This window comes from Heteronotia binoei, chromosome 19 (assembly GCF_032191835.1).
Source record: "Heteronotia binoei isolate CCM8104 ecotype False Entrance Well chromosome 19, APGP_CSIRO_Hbin_v1, whole genome shotgun sequence".
Taxonomy (NCBI): Eukaryota; Metazoa; Chordata; class Lepidosauria; order Squamata; family Gekkonidae; genus Heteronotia; species Heteronotia binoei.
In genome coordinates this window covers 7,874,356-7,900,710 of record NC_083241.1, presented here as the reverse complement: position 1 = coordinate 7,900,710, position 26,355 = coordinate 7,874,356, and the positions used below count along the sequence as shown (strand labels likewise).

The 26,355-nt window shown below is 46.2% G+C and overlaps 1 protein-coding gene across 1 annotated transcript in view; it reads right to left on the bottom strand.

The window, feature by feature from the left end:
* MCTP2 (multiple C2 and transmembrane domain containing 2) overlaps window positions 1–26,355 on the bottom strand; it is a 192,602-nt gene that overhangs the window by 7,726 nt on the left and 158,521 nt on the right. The window contains exons 18-20 of the mRNA XM_060260234.1: window positions 24,199–24,321; window positions 17,640–17,681; window positions 3,737–3,846 (exon numbers count right to left, since the gene is read on the bottom strand). Coding sequence (XP_060116217.1) covers window positions 3,737–3,846; window positions 17,640–17,681; window positions 24,199–24,321 — 275 coding nt within the window. The remainder of the gene's footprint in view (window positions 1–3,736; window positions 3,847–17,639; window positions 17,682–24,198; window positions 24,322–26,355) is intronic.

Here is a 26,355-nt window from a genome sequence, read left to right as displayed (position 1 = left end):
GCGTTTTCACGGCAGACTTTTTACAGGGTGGTTTGCCATTGCCTTCCCCAGTCCTCTACACTTTCCCCCCAGCAAGCTGGGTACTCATTTGACCAACCTCGGAAGGATGGAAGGCTGAGTCCATCACAAATTTTGGCTGGTTTGTGGTTCGTGAAGCAATTTTCACAGTTCGCGAAGAGTCGCCACAAACTTCCATGAATTTTGATACAGTTTGTTGCCGTTTGGGAAGAGCAGTAAAACAAGCATTTAAATGGTTCTGAGCCATTTCAACCCTGGTTTCTGCTCCCCACATTTTTTTAGGGGAGCGGAAAGCAGGAATTTAAGCTCATGGACCGATAGGAACCAGTTTGGTTTGTGAACTGGACTATCCGTTTGCGGTACACAAACCAAAGCACAAAAATATGATTCATGCCCATCAAGTGGCCAATACTCTGACCACTGCAGTCTGTATCCACTGTAGTTTCTGGACACACAATTAGGTGGCTCAATGGCAGCAAAAGGAAACCATTTTACGCATTTTAGTTGACTAGAGTTTACCAGGGAGACCACAGGAGTAGATATGAGGCTGGGGACAGTCAAACAACTTTCCAGTTTCAGTCTATAGTAATCAAGTTGGGGGCAAGCAGGGACCAAGGGTGCGTGAACCAGCCTACGGAAGTTAAAGGAAGCCCAAGGAACAATTCTCTACATTAGACAGAACCTTGGAGTTGTACCTGAATTTGGGTACAGAACATCATACCTTTGAAATAAAATTGATTATTGGATGTTTGCTTGGATAGACTTAATATGTGATGCGAGTACAAGAGAAGACCTCAGCCAAAGGGTGCCAGACTGAGCTATGAAAAACACTTTGTCTTATTTGATGAATAAAAGGCTGACCGGGGTGGGCTGGGGGAAATAATGCAACCCTTCAGCGGAAGAAACTGCACATTCAAAACTAAAGCAAGGGTGAAACGGTGACCCATAATCACATGGAAACTATTTTTAAGGCCACCGAACCTCCAAGTTGAACTGAGCGACTTAAAAAAACCCTCCCTTTGATACGAGGGGTTATACCGATGGCAGGGCTTGTCTAAACGGTCGTGTCACTTATTAAAACCACTCCGGTGGACTCCCTCTGCCCTCTCCCCTGTTCATAGTAACATGACCATCAAGTTAACAATCAGATTCCTGGGAGATTAGACAGGGCAGCCATCCGAGTGCCCTATCGGGTTCTTAGGGACCATTGTCGTCAAAGCAAATGCCAGAATTACGAGTCACCCAGCTTTCTGAGCCTTCCTGCCATACAGCTGCACACAGAACAGTGCTCCGTTCACAGGCTCGAAGACATCCCCTGCCCATTTCCCGCACAGCTGGGCCAGATGTTGCTGAATCACAGCTGGGCTTGTTGTATTTTTAGACCCCACACGGCTCTTATTAAAAGGAACAGAACTGTTGAAAACCTTTCAAAAATGGAGGGAGGCACACTGTTACTCTGAGCGGGCAAGAGGGAAAAGTCGATAGCCACCTCAGCTCGTCTTGCTTGGAGGGCTCAGCTAAGCCAGAGAATGGTCTGGACACAGGCAACACGGGCCTGCTGCTGAAATGAAATGGTTCTCATTTCATAAAAACTGCTTGAATGACTGGTTGCAAACCCTACGTGAGACTTGGAGGAATTGTTGGGTATAAAGGAAAAGGAAAGGTCCCCTGTGCAAGCGCCAGTCGTTTCCGGCTCTGGGGTGACGTTGCTTTCACAATGTTTTCACGGCAGACTTTTGACGGGGTGGTTTGCCATTGCCTCCCCCAGTCATCTACACTTTCCCCCCAGCAAGCTGAGGACTCCTTTTACCAACCTCAGAAGGATGGAAGGCTGAGCCAACCTGGAGCCGGCTACCTGAAAACCCAGCTTCCACCAGGGATCAAACACAGGCTGTTGAGCGGAGCTTAGGACTGCAGTACTGCAGCTTTAACACTCTGCCACGGGGCTCTTTGGGTAGAAAATATGTATGTATTTAGGTATATATTTTTTTGCCTTTCCTTCAAGGAGCTTAGAAACAGTTTCTGTTTGTTTTATTTAAAATTATTTTTTTAGCTGTCTTTCTTCCTTACGGAGCTCAGGGGTGCTTGCAACCAGTGTTCCCTCTAAGCTGAGTTAGCGTGAGCTAGCTCACAGATTTTTAGCCTCTAGCTCACACATTTTTGTCTTAGCTCAGAAAAAGATGACCGCAGAGCACAATAATTTAGGCAGTAGCTCACAACTTTAATACTATTCGCTCATAAAGCAGAATTTTTGCTCACGAGACTCTGCAGCTTAGAGGGAACATTGCTTACAATATAGATAAAATATATTTAAAAATTCAAAATCACAATTGAGGACTTTAAGTCAACTTAACCAAATAAAACCTTCATCGGCTGCCACTGAAAGATTGAAAGTGAGGGAGCCAGGCACACCACTTTGGGGAGGTTGCTCCATAATGGTAGGGCTGCCACTAAAAAGGCTCTCTCTCGCATACCCAACAAATGAGGATCTTGAACAGGTGGGACAGTCAGGAGGGTCTTAATTCCTGGCATATGTGAGATGGTTCTTCAGATACCGAGGTCTCAAGTCCTGTGAAGTTTTTGCCACTCTTCCAACTGATAGACATACACTCTCTCTCTCTCTCTTTGTAAAATGGAACCATCCTATCTTCTTCTATCTAGTGTACCCTTGAAGATTCAAGTGGGTAACAATCCAGAACATGAGAAAAAGCCAAAAAGGGATGACTCCCACATATGCAAGAGGTCTGGAAGCTTCTTTAAGGTGTTATTTCATGTGACCAAAATACCATTGCAGACACCCAAAATGACATTTTGGACTCAGGATACATTACTAGCCAAATGCGTCTGTAATCTGATTTAGAGAGACTCCGTTAACCTCTCAATTTTTCTAAATGCTAGATAAGAACTCTTAAGGCTTTTGGGAGATTCTCTAGGCTAGCAGTTAAACTTTAGCAACCTGGGGAGCCCCATTTGGATTTAATATTTTTCATGTACACATAAATCTTTCCCTTCTCCCTCACTACCAGCCACCACATGATATCCTTAGGAGATGCTACACATGGTTTCTCTGTCCAGGAATCCGGAGCAATACAGGAATTTATCCAGTACTCAAAAATATCCACAAAGAGCCAGAGCTTTTTTTATAGCAGGAACTCCTTTGCATATTAGGCCACACACCCTTGATGTAGCCAATCCCCCTGAAGCTTACAGTAGGCCCTGTATTAAGAGCCCTGTATGCTCATGGAGGATTGGTTACATCAAGGGTGCTTGGCCTAATATGCAAAGGAGTTCCTGCTACAAAAAACCCCCCTGCAAAGAGCTATGAGAGGGCAACCTAGCCATAAGAATTCACTCATAATTAACATGCCAGGGACATCAAAAGGACAATATAGTACGGTGAACTTTGCCATCATCAGCAAACTGAAGACACAGAGACTGAAATTACTTCTAGGCTAGTTCCAGTCAGGGGTGGAGTTCTAGCAGGAGCCCCTTTGCATATTAGTCCACACACCCCTGATGTAGCCAATCCTCCAAGAGCTTACAAAAAAGAGCCTTGTAAGCTCTTGGAGGATTGGCTACATCAGGGGTGTGTGGCCTAATATGCAAAGGAGCTCCTGCAAGAATTCCACCCCTGGTTCCTGTAAATTCTTTAGCTCTCTATCATGGGGGTCTGAAACATCTCCCTTGCAGTAAGGAGAAACCCAAAACTTTCACTTACTTTTTTATCCTTTCTGCAAAAGATGCAATATCTTCCAAGAGGTTCTGGACCGTTATAACAATATCCTGGACCATGTAAATTCTTTCTCTTAAGCCCTTCTTTTCAGATTCCTAGACAGATTAAGCAAGAGGGAGGGAGGGAGGGAGGGAGGAAGGAAGGAAGGAAGGAAGGAAGGAAGGAAGGAAGGAAGGAAGGAAGGAAGGAAGGAAGGAAGGAAGGAAGGAAGGAAGGAAGGAAGGAAGGAAGGAAGGAAAAATTCAATTATTCTCAAACTGTCCCAGACAATAAATGTCAGAATACAAGATACAGAACAGTATGTCAAGAACATTCAGTTTAGCCAGGTTAAAAATCTGAATGCCCACATAGGTCTGAATTGTAGCTTGTGGAATCTTAAAACACTTTCTATAGCAATCTGAAGATATATTTTCAAACAACAGGTGCTATTTTGTTGAGTATTGGTGTGTTGGCAGGAAATGCTTCAAGTCATCTGAAATTCAAAGACATTTCAGTGCTGTTAAAAAGAGACAGAACTTTGAATGAATCCTTTGGATCTTCTAAAAGTGGTGTAACTGAAAGGGCAACCCTGTTGTCTCTCTCACCACAGTAGGTGAGTGAAACTCAGGGGGTCCACATCCATGTGCCACTATTGAGAAGCAACTGCGGAAGAACAGCTAGATTTGAGCCCAACCCAACTTGCTGGGGGGAAAGTGTAGATGACTGGGGAAGGAAATGACAAACCAACCTGTAAAAAGTCTGCCGTGAAAACATTGTGAAAGCAACGTCATCCCAGAGTCGGAAACGACTGGTGCTTGCACAGGGGATTACCTTTACCTTTTTTTTTTTTAGCACCTTAAACAAGAACAATAGGGCCCTCAGGACTAAATAGGGACATGGGATTCTCATCTCACTACTGATGCTAATCTTCTGCCCTCAAGCATTTTTTTCCTGCTCTATTCAAGCTGATTACATTCTGCATTGTACTTCTGCATCCCGACTTCTTTATTGCAACACCCCTCCCACTTTTGCACTCACAGATCTCCCATTCTTACTTGTATCTAGGGTTGCTAGGTTTGAGTTGGAAAATTCCTGGAGACTTTGGGGGTGGATCCAAGAGAGGGCAGAGTTTGGGGAGGGGAGGGGCTTCAGCATGGTCCAATGTCGTAGAGCCCACCTTTCAAAGCAGCCATTTTCTCTAGGGGAAATTATCTCTGCCAGCTGAAGACTGGTTGACAAAGCAGGAGATCTCCAGGCCTTACATGGAGGCCCGCAACCCTACTTGTACCCTACTTGTGCCGCAGGGCTCGGTACTGGGTCCCATGCTCTTTAACTTGTTCATAAATGATTTAGAGTTGGGAGTGAGCAGTGAAGTGGCCAAGTTTGCGGATGACACTAAATTGTTCAGGGTGGTGAGAACCAGAGAGGATTGTGAGGAACTCCAAAGGGATCTGTTGAGGCTGGGTGAGTGGGCGTCAACGTGGCAGATGTGGTTCAATGTGGCCAAGTGCAAAGTAATGCACATTGGGGCCAAGAATCCCAGCTACAAATACAAGTTGATGGGGTGTGAACTGGCAGAGACTGACCAAGAGAGAGATCTTGGGGTCTTGGTAGATAACTCACTGAAAATGTCAAGACAGTGTGCGTCTGCAATAAAAAAGGCCAACGCCATGCTGGGAATTATTAGAAAGGGAATTGAAAATAAATCAGCCAGTATCATAATGCCCCTTGTTAGGGTAACTGCTCTCAAAATGAGATTGGGGAATTAGATTGAGAGACAGCTGGCCCAATAGGAATCTTTGTTATCTGTGTATACCAGGCTCAACCATTCAGATAGTCAATGCTCAATAAAAGGACTCTAATTTAATAAAATCAATTGTAATTTATTTGAAATAATAGTTCTTTCACACAAGGTACAAAAACAATCACACATTCACACAGGTCTAAAGAAATATAGAGAGATCGATAGGGGTACATAAAAGGATGGACATACAGGGTGATACTACCTCTCGCAGACTCCAAGGAAGACTCCGATGGCGACAAATGAGGGAATGGGGGATGGACCCGAAACTGATCAGGAATCGGGGATGGATCTATACAGCGGGATAAGGGGGTTGCTGAATAGAGAGCACACCTGTGGGTAGCTAGTCCACAGGTTATATAGGGTCACCTCAGTCCGGAGGGGATGGGAGGTGACTGGGAGTGGTAATGGGAGGTTCCGCTGATGACCAAGAAGGCTGGGCATCGGCTGGACCAATGATGAGTCCATGGCGACACCTGATTGGGTGTATACTTCAACCAATGAACATCACCTTCATCTTGGGCATCCTGGAAACTTCCAGGTTGCGACAGGGCCTGGGGCGGCTCCAATGATATCAGTATGGAAATGGTTGGGTGATTGGGATGAGATGGGATTAACTGGGAAGGTGACAATAGGGAATCAGATATGGACCTAGGTATCCCGGTGTAGACAAAAGGGCTTGGAGGTAGCAGGAGAGATCCTTCCTCTTTCTCATCATCTCCTGGGTGAGGGTTGTTGTTCAGGATATTACTTAGCAATCAGGCTCAATAGGGGAGCCATTAATCCATTCATAAACTAGATAGGTTGCTTGCGGGCTAGGAATGACTCAAGATGTGTACGTGAGGTTCCCACTAAGAAGGAATGAAGCCCAGCCAGGCAGGAAGATGGCTACATGTGGCGTTAGCGAAGCACAGTGGCTTCCATGCTTAGCGCTTCAACACCGTTCGCCTGGACAGCTCCGTGGCGGCGTAGCCTCCTCCTCGCCATGGCAGACTCCACGCGGTAGCGGGGAAATGTCTGTGTGCGTCTGCAGACACTCTGTGCCTGTCTCAAGCACTTGTATAATTGGTAGTTGGTACACAGGAGTCTTACATAGTTCCTGGATAGCTTTACTCGCATCCACTGGCCAGGCGGATGCAAGCTCACTTCTCCAGGCGCCCTGGCAACCATGTTTGTGACAGAGGGGTCATTTTCTCACACCCTGTATAAATCGATGGTGCGGTCTCATTTGGAGTACTGTGTGCAGTTCTGGTCGCCGCACCTCAAAAAGGATATTATAGCATTGGAGAAAGTCCAGAGAAGGGCAACTAGAATGATTAAAGGGCTGGAGCACTTTCCCTATGAAGAAAGGTTGAAACGCTTGGGACTCTTTAGCTTGGAGAAACGTCGACTGCGGGGTGACATGATAGAGGTTTACAAGATAATGCATGGGATGGAGAAAGTAGAGAAAGAAGTACTTTTCTCCCTTTCTCACAATACAAGAACTCATGGGCATTCGATGAAATTGCTGAGCGGAAAGGTTAAAACGGATAAAAGGAAGTACTTCTTCACCCAAAGGGTGATTAACATGTGGAATTCACTGCCACAGGAGGTGGTGGTGGCCACAAGTATAGTCACCTTCAAGAGGGGTTTAGATAAAAATATGGAGTACAGGTCCATCAGTGGCTATTAGCCACAGTGTATGTGTGTATATAAAATTTTTTGCCACTGTGTGACACAGAGTGTTGGACTTGATGGGCCGTTGGCCTGATCCAACATGGCTTCTCTTATGTTCTTATGAGAAACAGAGCTATGACTTTTTAAAGCTTGAATGCCAAAAATCGTGTTGGTCTTTGAATCCAGCTTTTCTACTCCAGATCCAACATAGCTACCTGTTGAAACTAACTGCAGGAGACAATCAGGAGGCAGATGAGGGAGTCCATTTGTGCCTCAGGCTTCCATAAAATGGGCTCTCCCAAATAAGAGTCCTCACACTTAACCACCACACCAAACTAACAGAAATAAAGTGCACAGTTGTATCATCCTGAAACTCTCTCCTCCCCCCTCTCCGGTCCGTGGAAAAATTGTCTTCCACAAAACCAGTCCCTGGTGCCAAAAAAGGTTGGGGACCACTGCTTCAGAAGAAGAAGAAAAGAAGATATTGGATTTATATCCTGCCCTCCACTCCGAAGAGTCTCAGAGTGGCTCACAATCTCCTTTCCCTTCCTCCCCCACAACAGACACCCTGTGAGGTAGATGAAGATATTGGATTTATATCCTGCCCTCCACTCCGAAGAGTCTCAGAGTGGCTCACAATCTCCTTTCCCTTCCTCCCCCACAACAGACACCCTGTGAGGTAGATGAAGATATTGGATTTATATCCTGCCCTCCACTCCGAAGAGTCTCAGAGCGGCTTACAATCTCCTTTACCTTCCCCCCCTCAACAGACACCCTGTGAGGTAGATGAAGATATTGGATTTATATCCCGCCCTCCACTCTGAAGAGTCTCAGAGTGGCTCACAATCTCCTTTCCCTTCCTCCCCCACAACAGACACCCTGTGAGGTAGATGAAGATATTGGATTTATATCCCGCCCTCCACTCCGAAGAGTCTCAGAGCGGCTCACAATCTCCTTTACCTTCCTCCCCCACAACAGACACCCTGTGAGGTAGATGAAGATATTGGATTTATATCCCGCCCTCCACTCTGAAGAGTCTCAGAGCGGCTCACAATCTCCTTTCCCTTCCTCCCCCACAACAGACACCCTGTGAGGTAGATGAAGATATTGGATTTATATCCCGTCCTCCACTCCGTCTCAGAGCGGCTCACAATCTCCTTTACCTTCCTCCCCCACAACAGGCACCCTGTGAGGTGGGTGGGGCTGGAGACGGCTCTCACAGCAGCTGCCCTTTCAAGGACAACCTCTGCCAGAGCTATGGCTGACCCAAGGCCATACTAGCAGGTGCAAATGGAGGAGTGGAGAATCAAACCCGGTTTTCCCAGATAAGAGTCCGCACACTTAACCACTACACCAAACTTTCTCTCCTTTAGGGTGCAGGATGCCTCTTTCAGGTTAAGATAGCTGAACTCTAATTATTCTGTTTAGAAATCTCCCAAGAGTGTCCAGCTGTTTTGCCTGGTTTTGTCTAACTTCTGACCAATTCTTATCTGTAGCGGAGTTTTTAAAGAGAGAGAGAGATGATCTTTCGTGACAAGCCTGTTCTTGCAACTCGCAACTGTGAAGAACCTCATCTGGCAGCCGGATCTGCATCCTGCTGGCTTTGTTTACACGTCTCAGATTGCACTACAAAAATGTGCCGATAACACAATTTAGCAAACACAACATTACATCGGTCTGAGGCAGCTCTCCAGACCGTCTCGGACAGGGAGATTGAGTTAAAGCAAAACAACTGATTTATTTTGAAGGACATCACAACAATCGCATGGGTCTCTCTCTCTCTTTTTTAATACATGGCAGACACAACAAAACAAAGACTAGTAGAAGAAGATGGCCGCGGCATTTCTAATTTATAACATGAGACGCTCTTGAGGGAAAAGGGGAGGAGGGATGAAAATGTCCAACCGTAAGAAGCAACGCTGGATTGCCTGTTTATCTAGACTACCCTACTGGGCTATCCCCTGAGTCGCGTTAGGTCAGCGTTGTTGTTTACTGAAATTATGGTGATTTTTAAAAATAAGATTTCAAAAACTTTTAAAAAAAATTGGAAAACCACACCATTTTTGTTGCTGTTCAGTCGCACAGTCGAGTCCGACTCTCTTGACCCCATGGACTAAGTCACAGCAGGCTCTCCTGTCTTCCACCATCCTCCAAAGTCCACTCAAATTCATTTTAGTTACATCAGTAATGCTGTCCAGCCATCTCCTCTTTTGCTGTCCCCTTCTTCTTTTGCCTTCTGTCTTTCCCAGCACCAGGATCTTCTCCAGGGAGTGCTCCCTTCTCATTTGGTGATTTTCCTTGTTGTTGTTGTTCAGTCGCACAGTCGAGTCTGACTCTTTGCAACCCCCTGGACAAAGTCACGCCAGGCCCTTCTGTCTTCCACCATCCTCCGAAGTCTGCTCAAATTCGTGTTAGTTACATCAGTAACGCCGTCCAGCCATCTCCTCTTTTGCCGTCCCCTTCTTCTTTTGCCTTCTGTCTTTTCCAGCATCAGGGTCTTCTCCAGGGAGTGCTCTCTTCCGATTTGGTGGCCAAAGTATTGGAGTTTCAGCTTCAGCATCTGACCTTCCAGGGAACAGTCTGGGTTGATTTCCCTTAGGATTGACTGATTTGATCTTCTTGCAGTCCAAGGGACTCTCAAGAGTCTTCTCCAGCACTACAGCTCGAAAGCGTCTATTCTTCTGCGCTCGGCCTTCCTTATGGTCCAGCTCTCATAACATTTTAACCACCAGCAAATCTGGTGCCCATAGGGGGACACTCATTCTTTTTCTATACATAGCTGACTTCTGGGGAGCCCTCGTGGGGCTGGAGGCAAGGACATTCAGAGAGATGGCTTGCTGCCTGGCTCTGTGTTCTGGCCCTGGTATTCCTTGGAGGGAAGGAGATTGTAAGCCACTCTGAGACTCTGAGACTCCGAGTGAAGGGTGAAGTATAATTTATTTATTTATTTATTTTAGTAAATTTCTATTCCGCCCATTCCCCATAGGGCTCAGGGCAGAGTACAACATATAATAAAACAATAAAATACAATAAAAAACATTTTATAAACAGACAACTTAACAGCACTCCGATTACCATGACATCACATTGCCCAGCCTAGCCATCTCACATCACGGTATCTCATAGGGATGGCAGTTTTTATTCCAATTCTTAGCACAGATGACAGCGGATTCGGTACTCGATGGGCAGCCAGTGCAGACCGTGGAGTGCTGGCCGAATGCCCACCCGTAAAGGTGGTGCAGACAGCAGGCGAGCCACCGCATTCTGCACCCGTAGAATCCAACTCTTCTTCTACCTTGATTTTCTCTTAGAAGAAGATGAAGAAGAAGATATTGGATTTATATCCCGCCCTCCACTCCGAAGAGTCTCAGAGCGGCTCACAATCTCCTTTACCTTCCTCCCCCACAACAGTCACCCTGTGAGGTGGGTGGGGCTGGAGAGGGCTCTCACAGCAGCTGCCCTTTCAAGGACAACCTCTGCCAGAGCTATGGCTGACCCAAGGCCATGCTAGCAGGTGCAAGTGGAGGAGTGGGGAATCAAACCCGCTTCTCCCAGGTAAGAGTTCACACACTTAACCACTACACCAAACCGGCTCTCCTCACGACAACCCTAAAAGATAGGTTAGGTTGAGAATGTGTAACTGGCTCGAGGTCACCTGCTGAGCTTCCGTGGCAGAGCAGGGATTCGAACTGGGGTACCCAAAATCCTAGTCTGGTACTCTAACCACTTCTGGCACTAAAGACAATCCACCATTCATTGCTTAACTACCTAAGCATGGCCGCCCTCCTTTTAGAGATCCAGAATGTGAGTCGTGGTTGTTTTATTAAACCCATCTACAGCTTCCTAGAGGAGAGCCGCTGTCATCAAATCAGAGATGGGGAAACTGAGGCCTAGAGGAGCTTGGCTAAGCCCCGCCTTCTTAGTGAGCTCACATACGTGATAGCTGGAGTTGCTGCTCATTAAGTCTCATTTATGGCATGTGCCAGCTCTTTCACAGGAGGGAAGAGAAGCAAAGGAAATATGGTGGGAAAGGAAGGGCAGAAGGTTGAACATATGAAGCTGCCTTCTACTGAATCAGACCCTCGGTCCATCAAAGTCAGTCTTGTCTACTCAGACTGGCAGTGGCTCTCCAGGGTCTCAAGCTGAGGTTTTTCACATCTACTTGCCTGGACCCTTTTTAGTTGGAGATGCTGGGGATTGAACCTGGGACCTTCTGCTTACCAAGCAGATGCTCTACCACTGAGCCACAGCCCCGTTCATGGCTCTCCAGGGTCTCAAGCGGAGGTTTTTCATGCCTATTTGCCTGGACCCTTTTAAGTTGGAGATGCCGGGGATTGAACCTGGGACCTTCCACTTACCAAACAGATGTTCTACTGCTAAGCCACCATCCATCAGTTAATGGGAAGGAGGCTGCCTTAAAGGTAAATCAGTTCTTATCACCTATCAGGTAAGACCAAGAGAGAGCACGGATGCACACAGCTAATTTAAATATCCCAAGGGCTATGTGGGTGAACGGAACTGGCCCCTGTTGTGACTGACTTCTCAACATTCAGGGTAGGTCTGTGCACAAAAAAAAAAAAAATGGCAATATCCGGATTTGGAGATATTTGGAGCCCAAAGAATCCGGTATATCGAACATTTCTGAATACTGCCAAATAGGCAAGTATCTGGTAAATATTCGGTAAAGCCTTCTGTATTCTTAGTGCATGGCACGGGGACAGTGGGAGGGCTCCTAGTGTCCTGGCCCCACTAATGGACCTCCCGATGACACTTGGGGGTTTTGGCCTCTGTGTGACACAGAGTGTTGGACTGGATGGGCCACTGGCCTGATCCAACATGGCTTCTCTTATGTTCTTATGTGACACAGAGTGTTGGACTGGATGGGCCTCTGGCCTGATCCAACATGGCTTCTCTTATGTTTTGATGGCACCTGGGTTTTTTGGCTACTGTGTGACACAGAGTGTTGGACTGGATGGGCCTCTGGCCTGATCCAACAAGGCTTCTCTTATGTTCTTATGTGACACAGAGTGTTGGACTGGATGGGCCATTGGCCTGATCCAACATGGCTTCTCTTATGTTCTTATGTGACACAGAGTGTTGGACTGGATGGGCCATTGTCCTGATCCAACATGGCTTCTCTTATGTTCTTATGCTCATGCAGATTTGATAGAAAGCACTGAACAACCTCTTAGTTTCGGCTCTGTTGTGTTCATGCCTGCATCAAGGAAAGTGTGAGCTTGCTGATTAGATTAAGCGCGACTAAGTCTGATTGAAGGATGCATTTCTCCTCGGTTGCTCCGCATTCCACCACCAGTTCTTTCTGATACCATCCCATTGCGGCTTCTTTGGCGACCCAGCTCTTGTAAGCCGACGTCTGTCTGATTGAAGATGCACACACATCCTCAAAAGGAACAGACTCCTCCAGTTTGGGAGTCTTCCATTTAAATCAGGAAGAATTCCTCACCCGTATCTGTCAAATTTGTCCTTTCCTTTTATTTCCAGCTAAAAGCAGAGGCCCCCTATTTCCCCTCCTTCCCACAAGTCCCTTTCTTCCTTGAACTCTCCCTCAGCTGGCTGTGGCACTCTGGGAAAAGAATTAAAACCATCAAAATGAATTTACAATTGAGAATTAATTATGCCATCAGCGTGTTGCTTGAAATCTTCCTCGCAGATCCTGGACCGAGAATGTCCTCGTCTCGCCATTAATTGCTTCAACAAACTTACAAAAGAGGGTCTTGCTGAAGATTTAAGCGTATCGGCAAAGGGGGAGACGTTTGTGAGGATCTGAAGAGTCAGGATTTAAGTCCTTTTGTGCCCAAGTAATCCTTCTCAGAGTGAACTTGGAAAAGTGGGCGCACGGTCATCGCCCCAGGGAGGGCGAAACGTTTGAGGAATTTCTTTTTGTCGAGTACGCTTGACAGCTCAAGAGCAAGCATCTAAGGCATCTGCTTCAGGAGTGTCAACATTGTTTGATTCTGCAAAGGAGGGAGTGTGTGACACAATGAGGATCTGGACAACAGTGCGGAGGTTTTATTCTTTGCAGAGTTCACCTTTGGCAAAAGGTGCAAAGGGACTGGACAGGCTCACCGTTGGCCAAATAAACTGAGGTTACGAAAAGATGCAACCCTGGCAAAGGATAGTGGGAACAATGACGCAGTTGTCACAGTGCTGGTGAGGTTACAGGCAAGGTCATGAAGCTGAAGCGTGATAATATAGGGAGAAACAGGATACAGGTTGGAGTGTGCAAAACAAAAATACAGTATTTTTGGGTTCAGGTTTATTGGAAACCCCCCCCCTCCCCCCCAAAAAATTGGCATTTCCAAAAAATCTCAGATCCCAATAGTGGATTTTTTGGAAATACCAAATACCGCTATGATATTGGGATCTGATCCGGGATTTTTCAGAAATCCAGCAAGGCACTTCCAAGGCCAGTGAGAAGCAGAAGTGGTGGCCATTCCCTTCCTCTGCAGAGCTTTCATTGGTGGCCTCCCGTCCAAGACTTATGGTGACCCCAGCAAGGGGCTTTCAAGGCCAGTGAGAAGCAGAGGTGGTTGGCCATTGCCTTCCTCTGCAGAGCTTTCATTGGTGGCCTCCCGTCCAAGACTTATGGTGACCTCAGCAAGGGGCTTTCAAGGCAAGTGAGAAGCAGAAGTGGTTGGCCATTGCCTTCCTCTGCAGAGTTTTCTTTGGTGGTCTCCCATCCAAGACTTATGGTGACCCCAGCAAGGAGCTTTCAAGGCCAGTGAGAAGCAGAAGTGGTTGGCCATTGCCTTCCTCTGCAGAGCTTTCATTGGTGGCCTCCCGTCCAAGACTTATGGTGACCCCAGCAAGGGGCTTTCAAGGCCAGTGAGAAGCAGAGGTGGTTGGCCATTGCCTTCCTCTGCAGAGCTTTCATTGGTGGCCTCCCGTCCAAGACTTATGGTGACCTCAGCAAGGGGCTTTCAAGGCAAGTGAGAAGCAGAAGTGGTTGGCCATTGCCTTCCTCTGCAGAGCTTTCATTGGTGGCCTCCCGTCCAAGACTTATGGTGACCCCAGCAAGGGGCTTTCAAGGCAAGTGAGAAGCAGAAGTTGGCCATTCCCTTCCTCTGCAGAGACTTCCTTGGTAGTCTCCCATCTTATGGCGAGCCCAGAAAGGTGAGTTATGGTGACCCCAGAAAGGGGCTTTCAAGGCAACTGAGAATCAGAAGTTGGCGATTCCCTTCCTCTGCAGAGACTTCCTTGGTAGTCTCCCATCTTATGGCGAGCCCAGAAAGGTGAGTTATGGTGACCCCAGAAAGGGGCTTTCAAGGCAAGTGAGAATCAGAAGTTGGCCATTCCCTTCCTCTGCAGAGACTTCCTTGGTAGTCTCCCATCTTATGGTGAGCCCAGCAAGGTGACTTATGGTGACCCCAGCAAGGGGCTTTCAAGGCAAGTGAGAAGCAGAAGTTGGCCATTCCCTTCCTCAGCAGACCCTTCCTTGGTGGACTCCCTTTCCAACTACCAACCCTGCTTAGATCCCAAGTTCTGACTGGATTGGGCTATACCATGCCTCCTTCCCTCCAACCACTTGTCTGTGCTGGTTCCAACTCAAGAAGCGTCAAGCTCAAGGAAGCCTTCTTCCTTAGGCAGATCTCTTTGCATCCTAACCGCTCCCCCATCTCTTCTTCTCTTGGTACATGAGCTGCCAAGAGGGTTTACAAAGCGATGCATTAAAAGTGAGCATTCGTCTGTTAGGTTGGGAGAGTTTCTCTGAGCTTGTCCCCAACATGGACTGCATCGTTTCCTTCCTTCCTTGGGGTGGCCAAACTGCAGCTCAGGAGCCACATGTGGCTCTTTCACACATATTGTGTGGCTCTCGAAGCCCCCCCACTGCCCCATCAGCTGGCTTGGAGAAGGCATTTGTCTCTTTAAATCACTTCTCCAAGCCAAGCCAGCTGGTGGCTTGCAGAATGCATTTAAAGTTAAAGCTGCTTTCTTTCTATCTTTCCCTCCCTCCCTTCCTGTCTCGAGGCTCTCAAACATCTGACGTTTATTCTATGTGGCTCTTACATTAAGCAAGTCTGGCCACCCCTGCTCTTGAGTTTCTCTGTTTCTTACGGACTGGCTTAGATTGTTCCATTCCCTGAAAGCTAAAAAAAAAAAAAAACAAATGGGGGCATTGGCACAGGTCTGTTTGAGTTGTGATTAGCATCCAGGACTTGGAACGAAAAACAGAGAAAACACTTTTAATTGCCGCGTGAGACTAAAAGTTCTCACTCATCATACGTGCAAATTTAGAAACACACACACACACACACAAATCAAGAGAGCCAGCTAATTAAGAAACGGCATAAGACGTTACCGGAGAACGTTAACGGGAAGAGAAACTACACGAATAAAAGCTGGGTTTCGTTTTGGTTTTGTTTTTACAGACAAAAGAAGTCAAACTTTGCATTTAAGATGACATCTCTGCAGAGGAGAACCCCATGAGGTACATGCCCGGTGAATGAACCACTGTTATCTTCCATCACTGCTGGTATTTGGAAGGGAGAGGGGAGGCTGGCAACCAAACCCTGCCATTTCAAAGATTGATCATTCCAATGGAAGGGAGTTAATCTGCTCCTCTGTTTTTGAACTAAGTGTCTGTGTGTTCCTAAGTTGTAAACACTGAGTCTCGGAGGGCATGTTACAATTCCCAGAAGTCAGCTCTGTTATGTCTGACATGCAACAGAATCCAAGAAAGCTCTCTTGCTGTACACTTTGATGGAACGCACACGCATTTGAGAGAAACCATGACCTTCAGCGTGATTGGTCAGCCAGCCAGCTGTTTTTCCCCCCCAAGTTTTGGGAGGTTTGTTGCATTATGGGAGATTTCTTTTAATTTCACAAGTTTATCCGTGCGCGGTGCTTTGAAAGTGTTCTCTCTGCAACGGCAAATAGAGTCTGACCTCTCTGATGCTCTTTTGAGCCTAAAACAGATGCTGATTTCCTTGGCCCTGCAATATGAGGCAAGAAATATCCTTTGTACCAGTGTGGTTGTAACGGCTGAAGTGCTCAGAAGGGGAATCCCCACTGGAAGACTTTTAAGGCCATCCCCTTCCCTTAGTCTAACCTACCTAACGGGATTGCTGTATTGTGGGAAAGGGAAGATATGCCACCTGGAGGGGAAAACATGGGGAAGATTTATCAACCATCAAAGTCAGTATTGTCTACTCAGACTGGCAGCGGCTCTCCAGAGTCTCCAGCTGAGGTTTTTCATGCCTATTTGCCTGGACCCTTTTTAGGTGGGGATGCCGGGGATTGAACCTGGGACCTTCTGCTTACCAAGCAGAGGCTCTACCATGGAGCCACCGTCTCTCCCCTTAGACATATGAAGCTGCCTTATACTGAATCAAATCCTCAGTCCATCAAAGTCAGTCTTGTCTACTCAGACTGGCAGTGGCTCTCCAGAGTCTCCAGCTGAGGTTTTTCTTGCCTATTCGCCTGGACCCTTTTGAGTTGGAGATGCCGGGAATCGAACCTGGGGTGGCGTCGCATTATGACATTTTCATGGCAAACTTTTTTTTGTGAGGTGGTTTGCCACTGCCTTCCCCAGTCATCCACACTTTCCCCCCAGCAAGCTGGGGACTCATTTTACCAACCTTGGAAGGTTGGAAGGCTGAGTCAACCTTGAGCCGGCTACCTGAACTAAGCGTCCACCGGGATCGAACTCAGGTCGTGAGCAAAGCTTGAACTGCAGTACTGCAGCTTAACGCTCTGCATCACATCCAAACATCGGCTTGTTGTCCTTAAAAGACCAAAGCAAAACCACTGGGCAAACACAAAATAATTCAACAATATTAGAATAAAGAGTTCAAATAATTTAATAAATTATTTGGACACTTTATTCTAATATATTTATAAATTATTTGGGACACTTTATTCTAATATTGTTGATTTATTTTGTGTTTGCGCAGTGGTTTAGCTTTGGTCTATTTACTGTGTCGCCACTTTGTTTCCTGTTGTCCTTGAAAGGGCAGTTTCTGAGAGAGCTCTCTCAGTCCCACCCACCTCACAGGGCGTCTGTCGTGTGAGAAGATAAAGGAGATTGTAAGCTGCTCTGAGTCTCTGATTCAGAAATAAAAGCAGGGTATAAATCTACAGTCTTTTTCTTCTTCACTTAAAGCCCCTTCATTAGATCCTCAGATGTTTTGGAGTAGGTAGTCACCCACAAGCTAACAACAGTGAACTATATATCAGCTTGAATAAGCTTTCAGCTGCGGTCATCTCTGTCTTAGCCCAGTGTCTGTTAGTGTGGTCAGGTGGTGGAGGGAGCTAAATCCAGAAAAGAGGGAGGCGGCAGGGGTCAGAAGGGGTACTGCTTTATCTAGAATTGTTATTTGGAGGGTAACTTTTACTGAAAGTCTCTGTTAAGCTTTGGGGAATCCTGGTTTCCTATTGGAGAAACAGGGAACTGTAACAGAGGAAAATGCTTTTCTTCCAGCACAATCTCACCTTGTCATCGTCGTCATCGTCTTCTTCTACATCCAAGCAGTCCTTCAAAAAAAGCAGGAGAACATCATTAAAGCATTCGAAAAAGTTTCAGACCCATCACAGCAGCTGTAACTGGCGTTGGCCACAGTACGCCAAACACACTGTTGCAACAGCATAGATCTACACAACATACAGTCAATAAAAAATATAAGATGAGAAATGAAAATGATTATACATATCAATTATTTCATTTGGAATTTTTTATACAAAATAAGTGATAGATGAGGATCCTTACATCAAGACACGATGCGCATGTTTGTACATACGGTGCAGGGCCGGAATCCTAGAACGATCCCCTCTTCCCACGTGTTCTAGCTCACTATTTTTTTAATCCTCCTCACAAGCTGTGCTCTCTGTGCTCCCACCTTCAGAGGTGAAGTGAGTGGTGACCAGAGACAGGGCTTTTTCAGTGGTGGCACCTCCCCTGTGGAATGCTCCTCCCCCTAGAAGCTCATTGGTTTCCCACCCCTGTTTGATTAAACACACTCTAAAAATTGCAGATATAAAACTTCCCTTAAAAGTCTATAAATTATATAGAAAGATGAGCTAAACAGCTATTAAAATATTAGCACAAGGATAAAAACACTTGATGCCCACCCCAACCAGTGGTATTGCCCCTCTGCCCAAACTCAGAATGTCCCAATATGCAAGAGATGTTCGGCAACCCTACAGGAGGATAGAAGGTTCCACACTCAACCTGTTCCAAGGAGCTGTTCTAGAGGCAGTCTAGATCAGGGGTGCCAAACTCATTTGTTACGAGGGTTGGATCTTCACCTTGTTGGGCCGGGCCCTGTGTGTCATGAAATGTAATGCCAGGTAAGGGAGATATAAACTTTATAAAGAACACAGACAAACACACACTCAGCCTAATCCACCTCACCAACTTGTTGAGCCTCATCCAACAAAAGGAAGAGAGGCTTGGCTCAGTAGCTCTGCTGTGTGATTGAGAGAGCCTGGCAAAGCTAGCTCTCCTTCCTCCACTTCCTTCCCAAGGGAAGGGCTTTGCTCTGCAGCTCCTGTGCAATTGAGCAAGCCTGGCAAAGGAAGTTCATAAAATCACAGAATCATAGAATCATAAAGTTGGAAGGGACCTCTAGGGTCATCTAGTCCAACCCCCTGCACAATGCAAGAAACACACAAACACCTCCCCCTAAATTCACAGGATCTTCATTGCTGTCAGATGGCCATCTAGTTGTGATGCAGAAAAAAGCAAGAGAGGGAGAAGGAAGCAGACAACAGTGAGTTGCTCACGGGCCTGATAGGAGTGCTCCAGGGGCCTGATTTGGCCCCTAGGCCACATGTTTGACACCCCTGGTCTAGATTGTTGCCAAACAATTGCATTCGGCAAGGGGGATCCTCTTGACAGCCAACAGATCCTGCTGGGAAGGACAAAGCTTCTATTCCAAGGGCTGTTTTGCAAGGATCGTTTCAGGCTGCTATATGTTTTATGTTATGGTTGGGTTTTTAACCGCTAGGGTTTTAATAGTTAGTTAATCTTTATGGTTTCTCCGGAGAGGTGGGATGTAAATCTTGTAAATAAATTAACAGCCATGGTCTTTCAGCAAATCTTTTTCTACAACCCACTGGCTTCTGCCAATTAAAAATAAATAATGTTAATTTCTCTACCTTTTTGGATTTTTAAAAAAGGTTTTGCTTTAAAAATTGGTTTTACCTGAACACATTTTTTCACAGCTTTTCACAGTGGGGAGGAAGGGTGTCTAAGAACATAAGAGAAGCCCTGTTGGATCAGGCCAATGGCCTATCCAGTCCAACACTCTGTGTCACAGAAGAACATACGAGAAGCCCTGTTGGATCAGGCCGATGGCCCATCAAGTCCAACACTCTGTGTCACACAGTGGCCAAAATCCAGGTGCCATCAGGAAATCCATCAGTGAGGCCAGGACACTAGGAGCACTCCCACTGTGCCCCCCCACCAAGCACCAAGAATGAGAACCTCATCATGATTCATTTGGTTTACTACCCCCACACATGGGTACCGGAGCAATTCAATAAACACTTAACTTTATGTCTGTCTGTCTATCTATCTATATAGGGCTTTTTTTGTAGCAGGAACTCCTTTGCATGTTAGGCCACTCACCCCTGATGTAGCCAATCCTCTTGGAGCTTACAGGGCTCTTCGTACAGGGCCTACTGTAAGCTCCAGGAGGATTGGCTACATCAGGGGTGTGTGGCCTAACATGCAAAGGAATTCCTGCTACAAAAAAAGCCCTGGTCCTGCACAGTCAGGTGGGTTGTTGCCAGGTTGCCTGCCACACCATATACTAACTAGGGATGGAATTCTAGCAGGTGCTCCTTTGCATATTAGGTCAACACCCCTGATGTAGCCAATCCTCTTGGACCTTACAGGGCTGTCAGTACAGGGCCTACTGTAAGCTCCAAGAGGACTGGCTACATCAGGGGTGTGTGGCCTAATATGCAAAGGAGTTCCTGCTATGGAAAAGCCCTGCATATATGTATATGTGTATGTATCTATCTATCTATCTATCTACTACCTATCTATTAAGACGACAGACAGACGAATGATAGATAGATGAAGAAAGAAAGAAAGAAAGAAAGAAAGAAAGAAAGAAAGAAAGAAAGAAAGGAAGGAAGGAAGGAAGGAAGGAAGGAAGGAAGGAAGGAAGGAAGGAAGGAAGAAAGAAAGAAAGAAAGAAAGAAAGAAAGAAAGAAAGAAAGAAAGAAAGAAAGAAAGAAAGAAAGAAAGAAAGAAAGAAAGAAAGAAAGAAAGAAAGAAAGAATCTCTATTTTTTTCTCTTTATGTCCTTGTGAACTCAAGGTTTTGAGCAAGATCACAACAAAAGTGCCACTTGACCGAACCACAATTTAAGCCCACATAGAGAGGTCCGTACCAGATGCGATCCAGAAGTTCTAAAGGCAGAAGCGTTTGATGTTCTGTTTTCAGAATTACAGATCTATAATGTTATTTTAATTCATTGTCACATTTTACTGTCAGGAAGCGGGTTTGTGCTTGGTCTGACAAATGAACCAGTCGGAATGTCAAGGCTGAGAATGCAACACTTTGTCTGTTCCTACTCCCATCGCTTGTTTCAACGACTCTGCTCTCCCTTTAGGACCATTACCGAAACATTAGGGGGCAGAAAATACATTAGCGTGCACATAATCCATTTTATGAATCAGATACAAAATTCTATTCAGCGTTATCACTCCACTTGGTTTAAACAAAAAAGAAGAAGAAGAAGAAGAAAGAAGTGAAAAGAAGGTAAGTGGGTGCCAAGGGGCAAAACTGGCTTTTCAACACAGATTTCTTGACAACAGAATCTTAAACAAAGATCCTCTGGATTTGCTTGAAAGATAGTTTGAACAGGCAGATTTTTAAAAAAACAAACAAACCCAATGCTTAAAACATAACAGATAGAATGGTGCGACCCTCCAAAGCAATATCAACGGCTGAATTTATAAATGGCTTGCACAACCTAACACTTCAATGAGCTTCCAGCTTCAAGTAGGAAGAAACTTAGCTTCGAGCCCAGAAGGACCTTAGAGACCAAAGACATTTTCAGGATCTAAGCGTTCAAGAGCCAAAGCTTCAAATGTGGGTTAGCGGAGCAACAGAGTGCAAGCCGATGTGCTGGGTCCAGAGCTAGGTTCCCACGAACACATTTTTGTTGAATCCTTCCTTCCACTCTAACAGTAACTAACTCTTCCTGCTGTTTGGGGAAAGGGCTGCCTCTGTAGTTCGGGAACAGCATTTTGGGGAGCTGTGTCTTTTGCTTTTGTAAGCTACTTTCTGTATTATGGCATGGCATGCCTTAGACCAGGGGTGGCCAAACTATGTCTCGGGAGCCACCTGTGGCTTTTTCATGCATACTGTGTGGCTCTCAAAGCCCTCAGCGCCCTGTTGACTGGCTTGGAGAAGGCATTCCTCTCTTTCAATCGCTTCTCCGAATCTAGCCAGTCAGCAGCTTGGACAATGCATTTAAAGTTGCTTTCTTTCCCCCTCCCCATCTATTTGCCTTCCTTCCTGAGTCCGCTTGCAGATTGGGTGGGGTAGAAATTAAAAGTAATAGATTCCTTCCTTCCTTCCTTCCTTCCTTCCTTCCTTCCTTCCTTCCTTCCTTCCTTCCTTCCTTCCTCCCTCTTTCTTTCTTCCTTCCCTCCCCCCTTCCTTCCTTCCTTCCTTCCTTCCCTCCCTCCCCCTCCCTCCCCCTTCCTTCCTTCCTTCCCCCCTCTCTCTCTCCTTTCATTCCTCCCTCCCTTCCATCCTCCCTCCCTACCTTCCTCCCTCCCTTCCTTCCTCTCTGCCTCTCTCCCTCCCTCCCTTTGTTCCTCCCTCCCTCCTTTCCTCCCTCCCTTCCATTCTCCCTCCCTCCCTCCCTCATCTCTCTCTCCCTTTCTTACTCCCTCCCTCCTTTCCTTTCCTTTCTTCCTTCCCTCCAACATTTGACGTTTATTCTGTGTGGTTCTTCCCTTAAGCAAGTTTGGCTACCCCTGCCTTAGACTATTTGTGCTTGCATCGCTTTTCAGCTCTAGTCCTAATTCATTGTTTATTGGATATAATTTCCCAGAGTCCAGGAGTACAGAGATCAGCAAGGTTTCTGGGTGTGAGTGTGTTACATGTTTAAATTAAGCCTCTGAGAACCTTATGCTCTCCTTTTAACCCAGAGCAGAGTCTTATTTATTGAAGGTACTTAACGGGCATCGATCTGCTATTCTGACGTTTATTACTGTTTTTGTTGTTTTAGCCCAGCGGACGCAGGCTGGCAGTTGCTAGGCCCCGGCTTGTGATTCTTTTACAGCACAATCCTAAAGATACTTACTCCAGTCTAAGCCCATTAAAATGAATACTCTTAGACTGGTGTAACTCTCTTTAGGATTGCACTGTTAATCTCCTAAGGGACGTCTCCGTGATTTTGCATGCTGATTCACTCCCCACTGCCTCTATATTGAGGGCTGCTTGCCATTCCACCCTACTGTCTGACGAAGTGTGCTCAGAGCACACGAAAGCTTGCATTCTGAATAAAACTTGGTTGGTCTTAAAGGTGCAATTTGACTCTGCTCCGTTCTACTCCTTTAATCAGATACCAGTCTTCCAAAGGGAGCAATGACTCCCAAAGGCTGATACCCAAAAAAATCTTGCTGGCGTCTAAGGTGTCCCAGGACTCGAATCCAGCTCTTCCAGTGCAGAACGAGAAGAAAACCCTCTGAGGCTACAAATACACCGCCTTGAGCCTTGGCAAGAGAGATGACTATAAAGCGAATGACATAAAATAACAACACGTTTGTCATCCATCTCATGGTTTTTGATATCGTTTCAGCTTTTCTCCTTTTTTTTTTTAAAAAGTGGTATCCAGGCACCAGGAGAAGGTGTCCATCTCGGCATGCATTTAAAGTTAAAGTTGCTTTCTTTCCCCCTCCCCATCTAATTGCCTTCCTTCCTTCTTTCCTTGCAGCTCTCAAACATCTGATGTTTATGTGGCTCTTACATTAAGCAAGTTTGGCTACCCCCGCCTTAGACCGTTTGCATTGCTTTCCAGTTCTGTTATCCCCCAAAATATGAAAGGGGGGAGGACACCTTTGGGGACAACAGGGGTGAAAGGCGGCTTATGAAAATGAGTGTGTTCAAATGGGGTGGCTCTGAAATGAACACAAAAAGTGGTAAGAGGGGAACCACAGTGACCCTTGGTGAATGCAGCACGGTGAATACCACAGGAAGCCGCAGAAGGAGAAAATGTAGACATATCGCTCCTACTGAAGTGTATTTCAGATCAGAGCATCCATCACAAGCTTTGAGCACACACAAGAGAATCCTGGGGTTTGCAGTGGGTCACCGATGCAAGCAAGAGGCGGACAGCGACTGCCTTTAATCCCACCACCTCCACCTTCATGAGGTTTGCTAGATTTCATAATACTTTTTTTTTTTTTAAGAGAAATGAAATCTCCTTTTGCAGTTAATGAGTCGCTGGCCCTAAATGCCATTGAGTGGAGAAAGCGCCCATTTCCTAGAGGTGATAAAAGGCTGGAAAATGTCCTCCTGACTTCCTCTGTAGGACTTGAGACTTGTCTCAGAAGACCCAGCAGCCTCCTCTCTGTCATTGCATTAAGTCTGCCTGAATTGGTCAGCTCACGGAAAATGTGATTTCCCCCCGATCTGAAACCACTTTACTCGGGGAACGGACTTGAAAAGAGACGTGGAAAAATAAACCTAGGGGCAGCGGCTCTAAAGGAGTTTCCCAGTTCTTGGACACCCTTTCTTCTTTTAAAAATCTTCCCATGTTCTCCTCACTCACGTCTGCCCAGGGTGATCCGGATCGGGTTGGAAAGGTGACATGCAAACATTCTAACTCCATAATCTTCCTTTATGGAGAATGAAATACATTTTCATTCATTGGCTAGTTTATAAAGACAAAAGGTGTGTGGGGGGGAGCGAGAAACCAGAGGCAAGGGGAATAGAATTTGCAAAGAACCGTTCCTCTTCAAATACACTTAAATCCATCCCCACTCCACCCCGCTCTGCAATATGAAGCACGGCTTGACTTACCTGGGGGTCTTGGGGATGGCTGACTTTCTCAGGTGTGATCATGGAGAAATTGTATGCAAACAACAGGGATAAAGCCAAGGGCACCATATACAACTCAAAATGCCAAACCGTGACCACAAACACCTAGAAAGAAACAAAAGCAAGAACACGGAACATTGGGAGATATTTTCTATTTGCATTTTTTTTCCGAGCTTAGAGAAAGAGACACAAAGGATAAAAAGCTTCTGAATCCTTATTCTCTCTGATACTCATCCTTGAATCTCTTGCTAACCTCCGATTCCACCCCCCTTCACATTAATAAAAGAGAATCTGTGTGTGTGTGGGGGGGGGTGTTTCAATTTGCTTGTCCCCCCCCCCCAGCATGCACACACACTGCATCCATTAGAATAGTTAGCATTATCTCCTTTGAAATCTTTTTCTCATTGCATTGTTTATGTAATCCTACATACTTGCCAACAAGGAAAATGGAGAAAGCCACGCTCAAGGTAAAAATAAAAGAGGCAAAGTTAAAAGGGCAGCTTTCCAGCAGAAACACAGCCTGAGAGCAAACTCCGCTAAAGTGGGAGGGGGACAGCTATAGCTCGGTGGTCCAGGCTGTACCCAAGGTCTTCGTTTTTAGGCATCAGGAAAGACCCCCAAAATACACCTCTCAAGAACCCGAAGTGCATCACCAGCCAGAACAGAAAACTGTCAGAAAAGCAATTTATTTGATGGTAGTTGCAATGGTCCCATTTATTAGAATCATAGAGTTGGAACGGACCTCTACGGTCATCTAGTCCAAACCCCTGCACAATGCAGGAAACTCGCAAACACCTCCCCCTAAATTCACAGGATTAACTTATTTCATTTACGTCCTTGCTTTTCTCCCCATTGAGTACCCAAAGTGACTTTCACAGTTCCCCACATCTCTGTTTTATCTCCACAAAAACCTCATGAGATAGGTTAGGCTCTGAGTATGTAACTGCTTCAAGGTCACCCAGCAAGCTTCCATGGCAGGGAGGGGATTCGAACCTGGGTCTCCCAGATACTAGTCCAACACTCTAGCCACTGTACCACACCAGTGCTGATATATTGGAACACAGAGCTTTTTTTTCTGGAAAAAGAGGCGCCAGAACTCTCAAGAGCAGGGGTCCTCAAACTACGGCCCGCAGGCCAGATGCGGCCCCGCTGAGGACGGTTTATGCGGCCCGCCGGGTTATGGCAAAATCAGACCGGAAGTGACGTTCGACCTAAACTCGCGTTAGCAATGCACACTTCCAGCACTGGGCTGAGGCGGCAGAGACAGAGTGTGAGGTGATACCGAGGTGAGGTGAGTTCCCAGGCCGGGGGTGTGTGGTGTGGGGAAGGGAGAGAGATGCAGAAGACGGAGAACTGACAGGCCCGCGGCCTTGTACGGTAACGGCAGTCCGGCCCTCCAACAGTCTGAGGGACAGTGAACTGGCCCCCTATTTAAAAAGTTTGAGGACCCCTGCTCAAGAGGGAAACGAAAGAGAAACACACGGGCGTCCTCATGGACCTTTAAACATATCTTGCAGGACCATCTCCTCTAGTATGTTGCTGGAAGAGCCTTGTGTTCTACTGGCAACAACACTCTGGTCTTAGGGAGGTCTAGCCGTCCTTGGACAGGGTCCTTTCGGTCCGGGCCCCGAATTGGTAGAAACTCGCTGCCAAATGACATCAGGGCCCTGCAGGACCTTCTGCAATTCCACAGGGCCTTCAAGGCAGAGATGTTCCAGAAATTTGCAGAAAGGTTAAAATGTATGCAATACTCCTTTATCACATTTAAACATTTTTCATTGATTTAAGTGCAACAAAAAAAAGAGAGAGTTCTGTATAATTCAGGCAGAAAATCAAATATACTGATGGGTATACTCAGAGCTTTTTTGTAGAAAAAGCCCTGCAGGAACTCATTTGCGTATTAAGCCACGCCCCGTGGTGTCACCCTTACTTCTACACAGGGCTTTTTTGGTTTAAGGCTTATTGGATTTATATCCCGCCCTCCCCGCCAAAGCAGGCTCAGGGAAGCTCACAACCACTAAAATCAGAACAATGGAACGATTAAACAGTTAAACAATTAAGCAAATTAAACAGTTAAAAACAGTTAAGAACAATTAAAACAGTTTGGGTAGAGAAAGTCCAGCGGGAACATATTTGCAG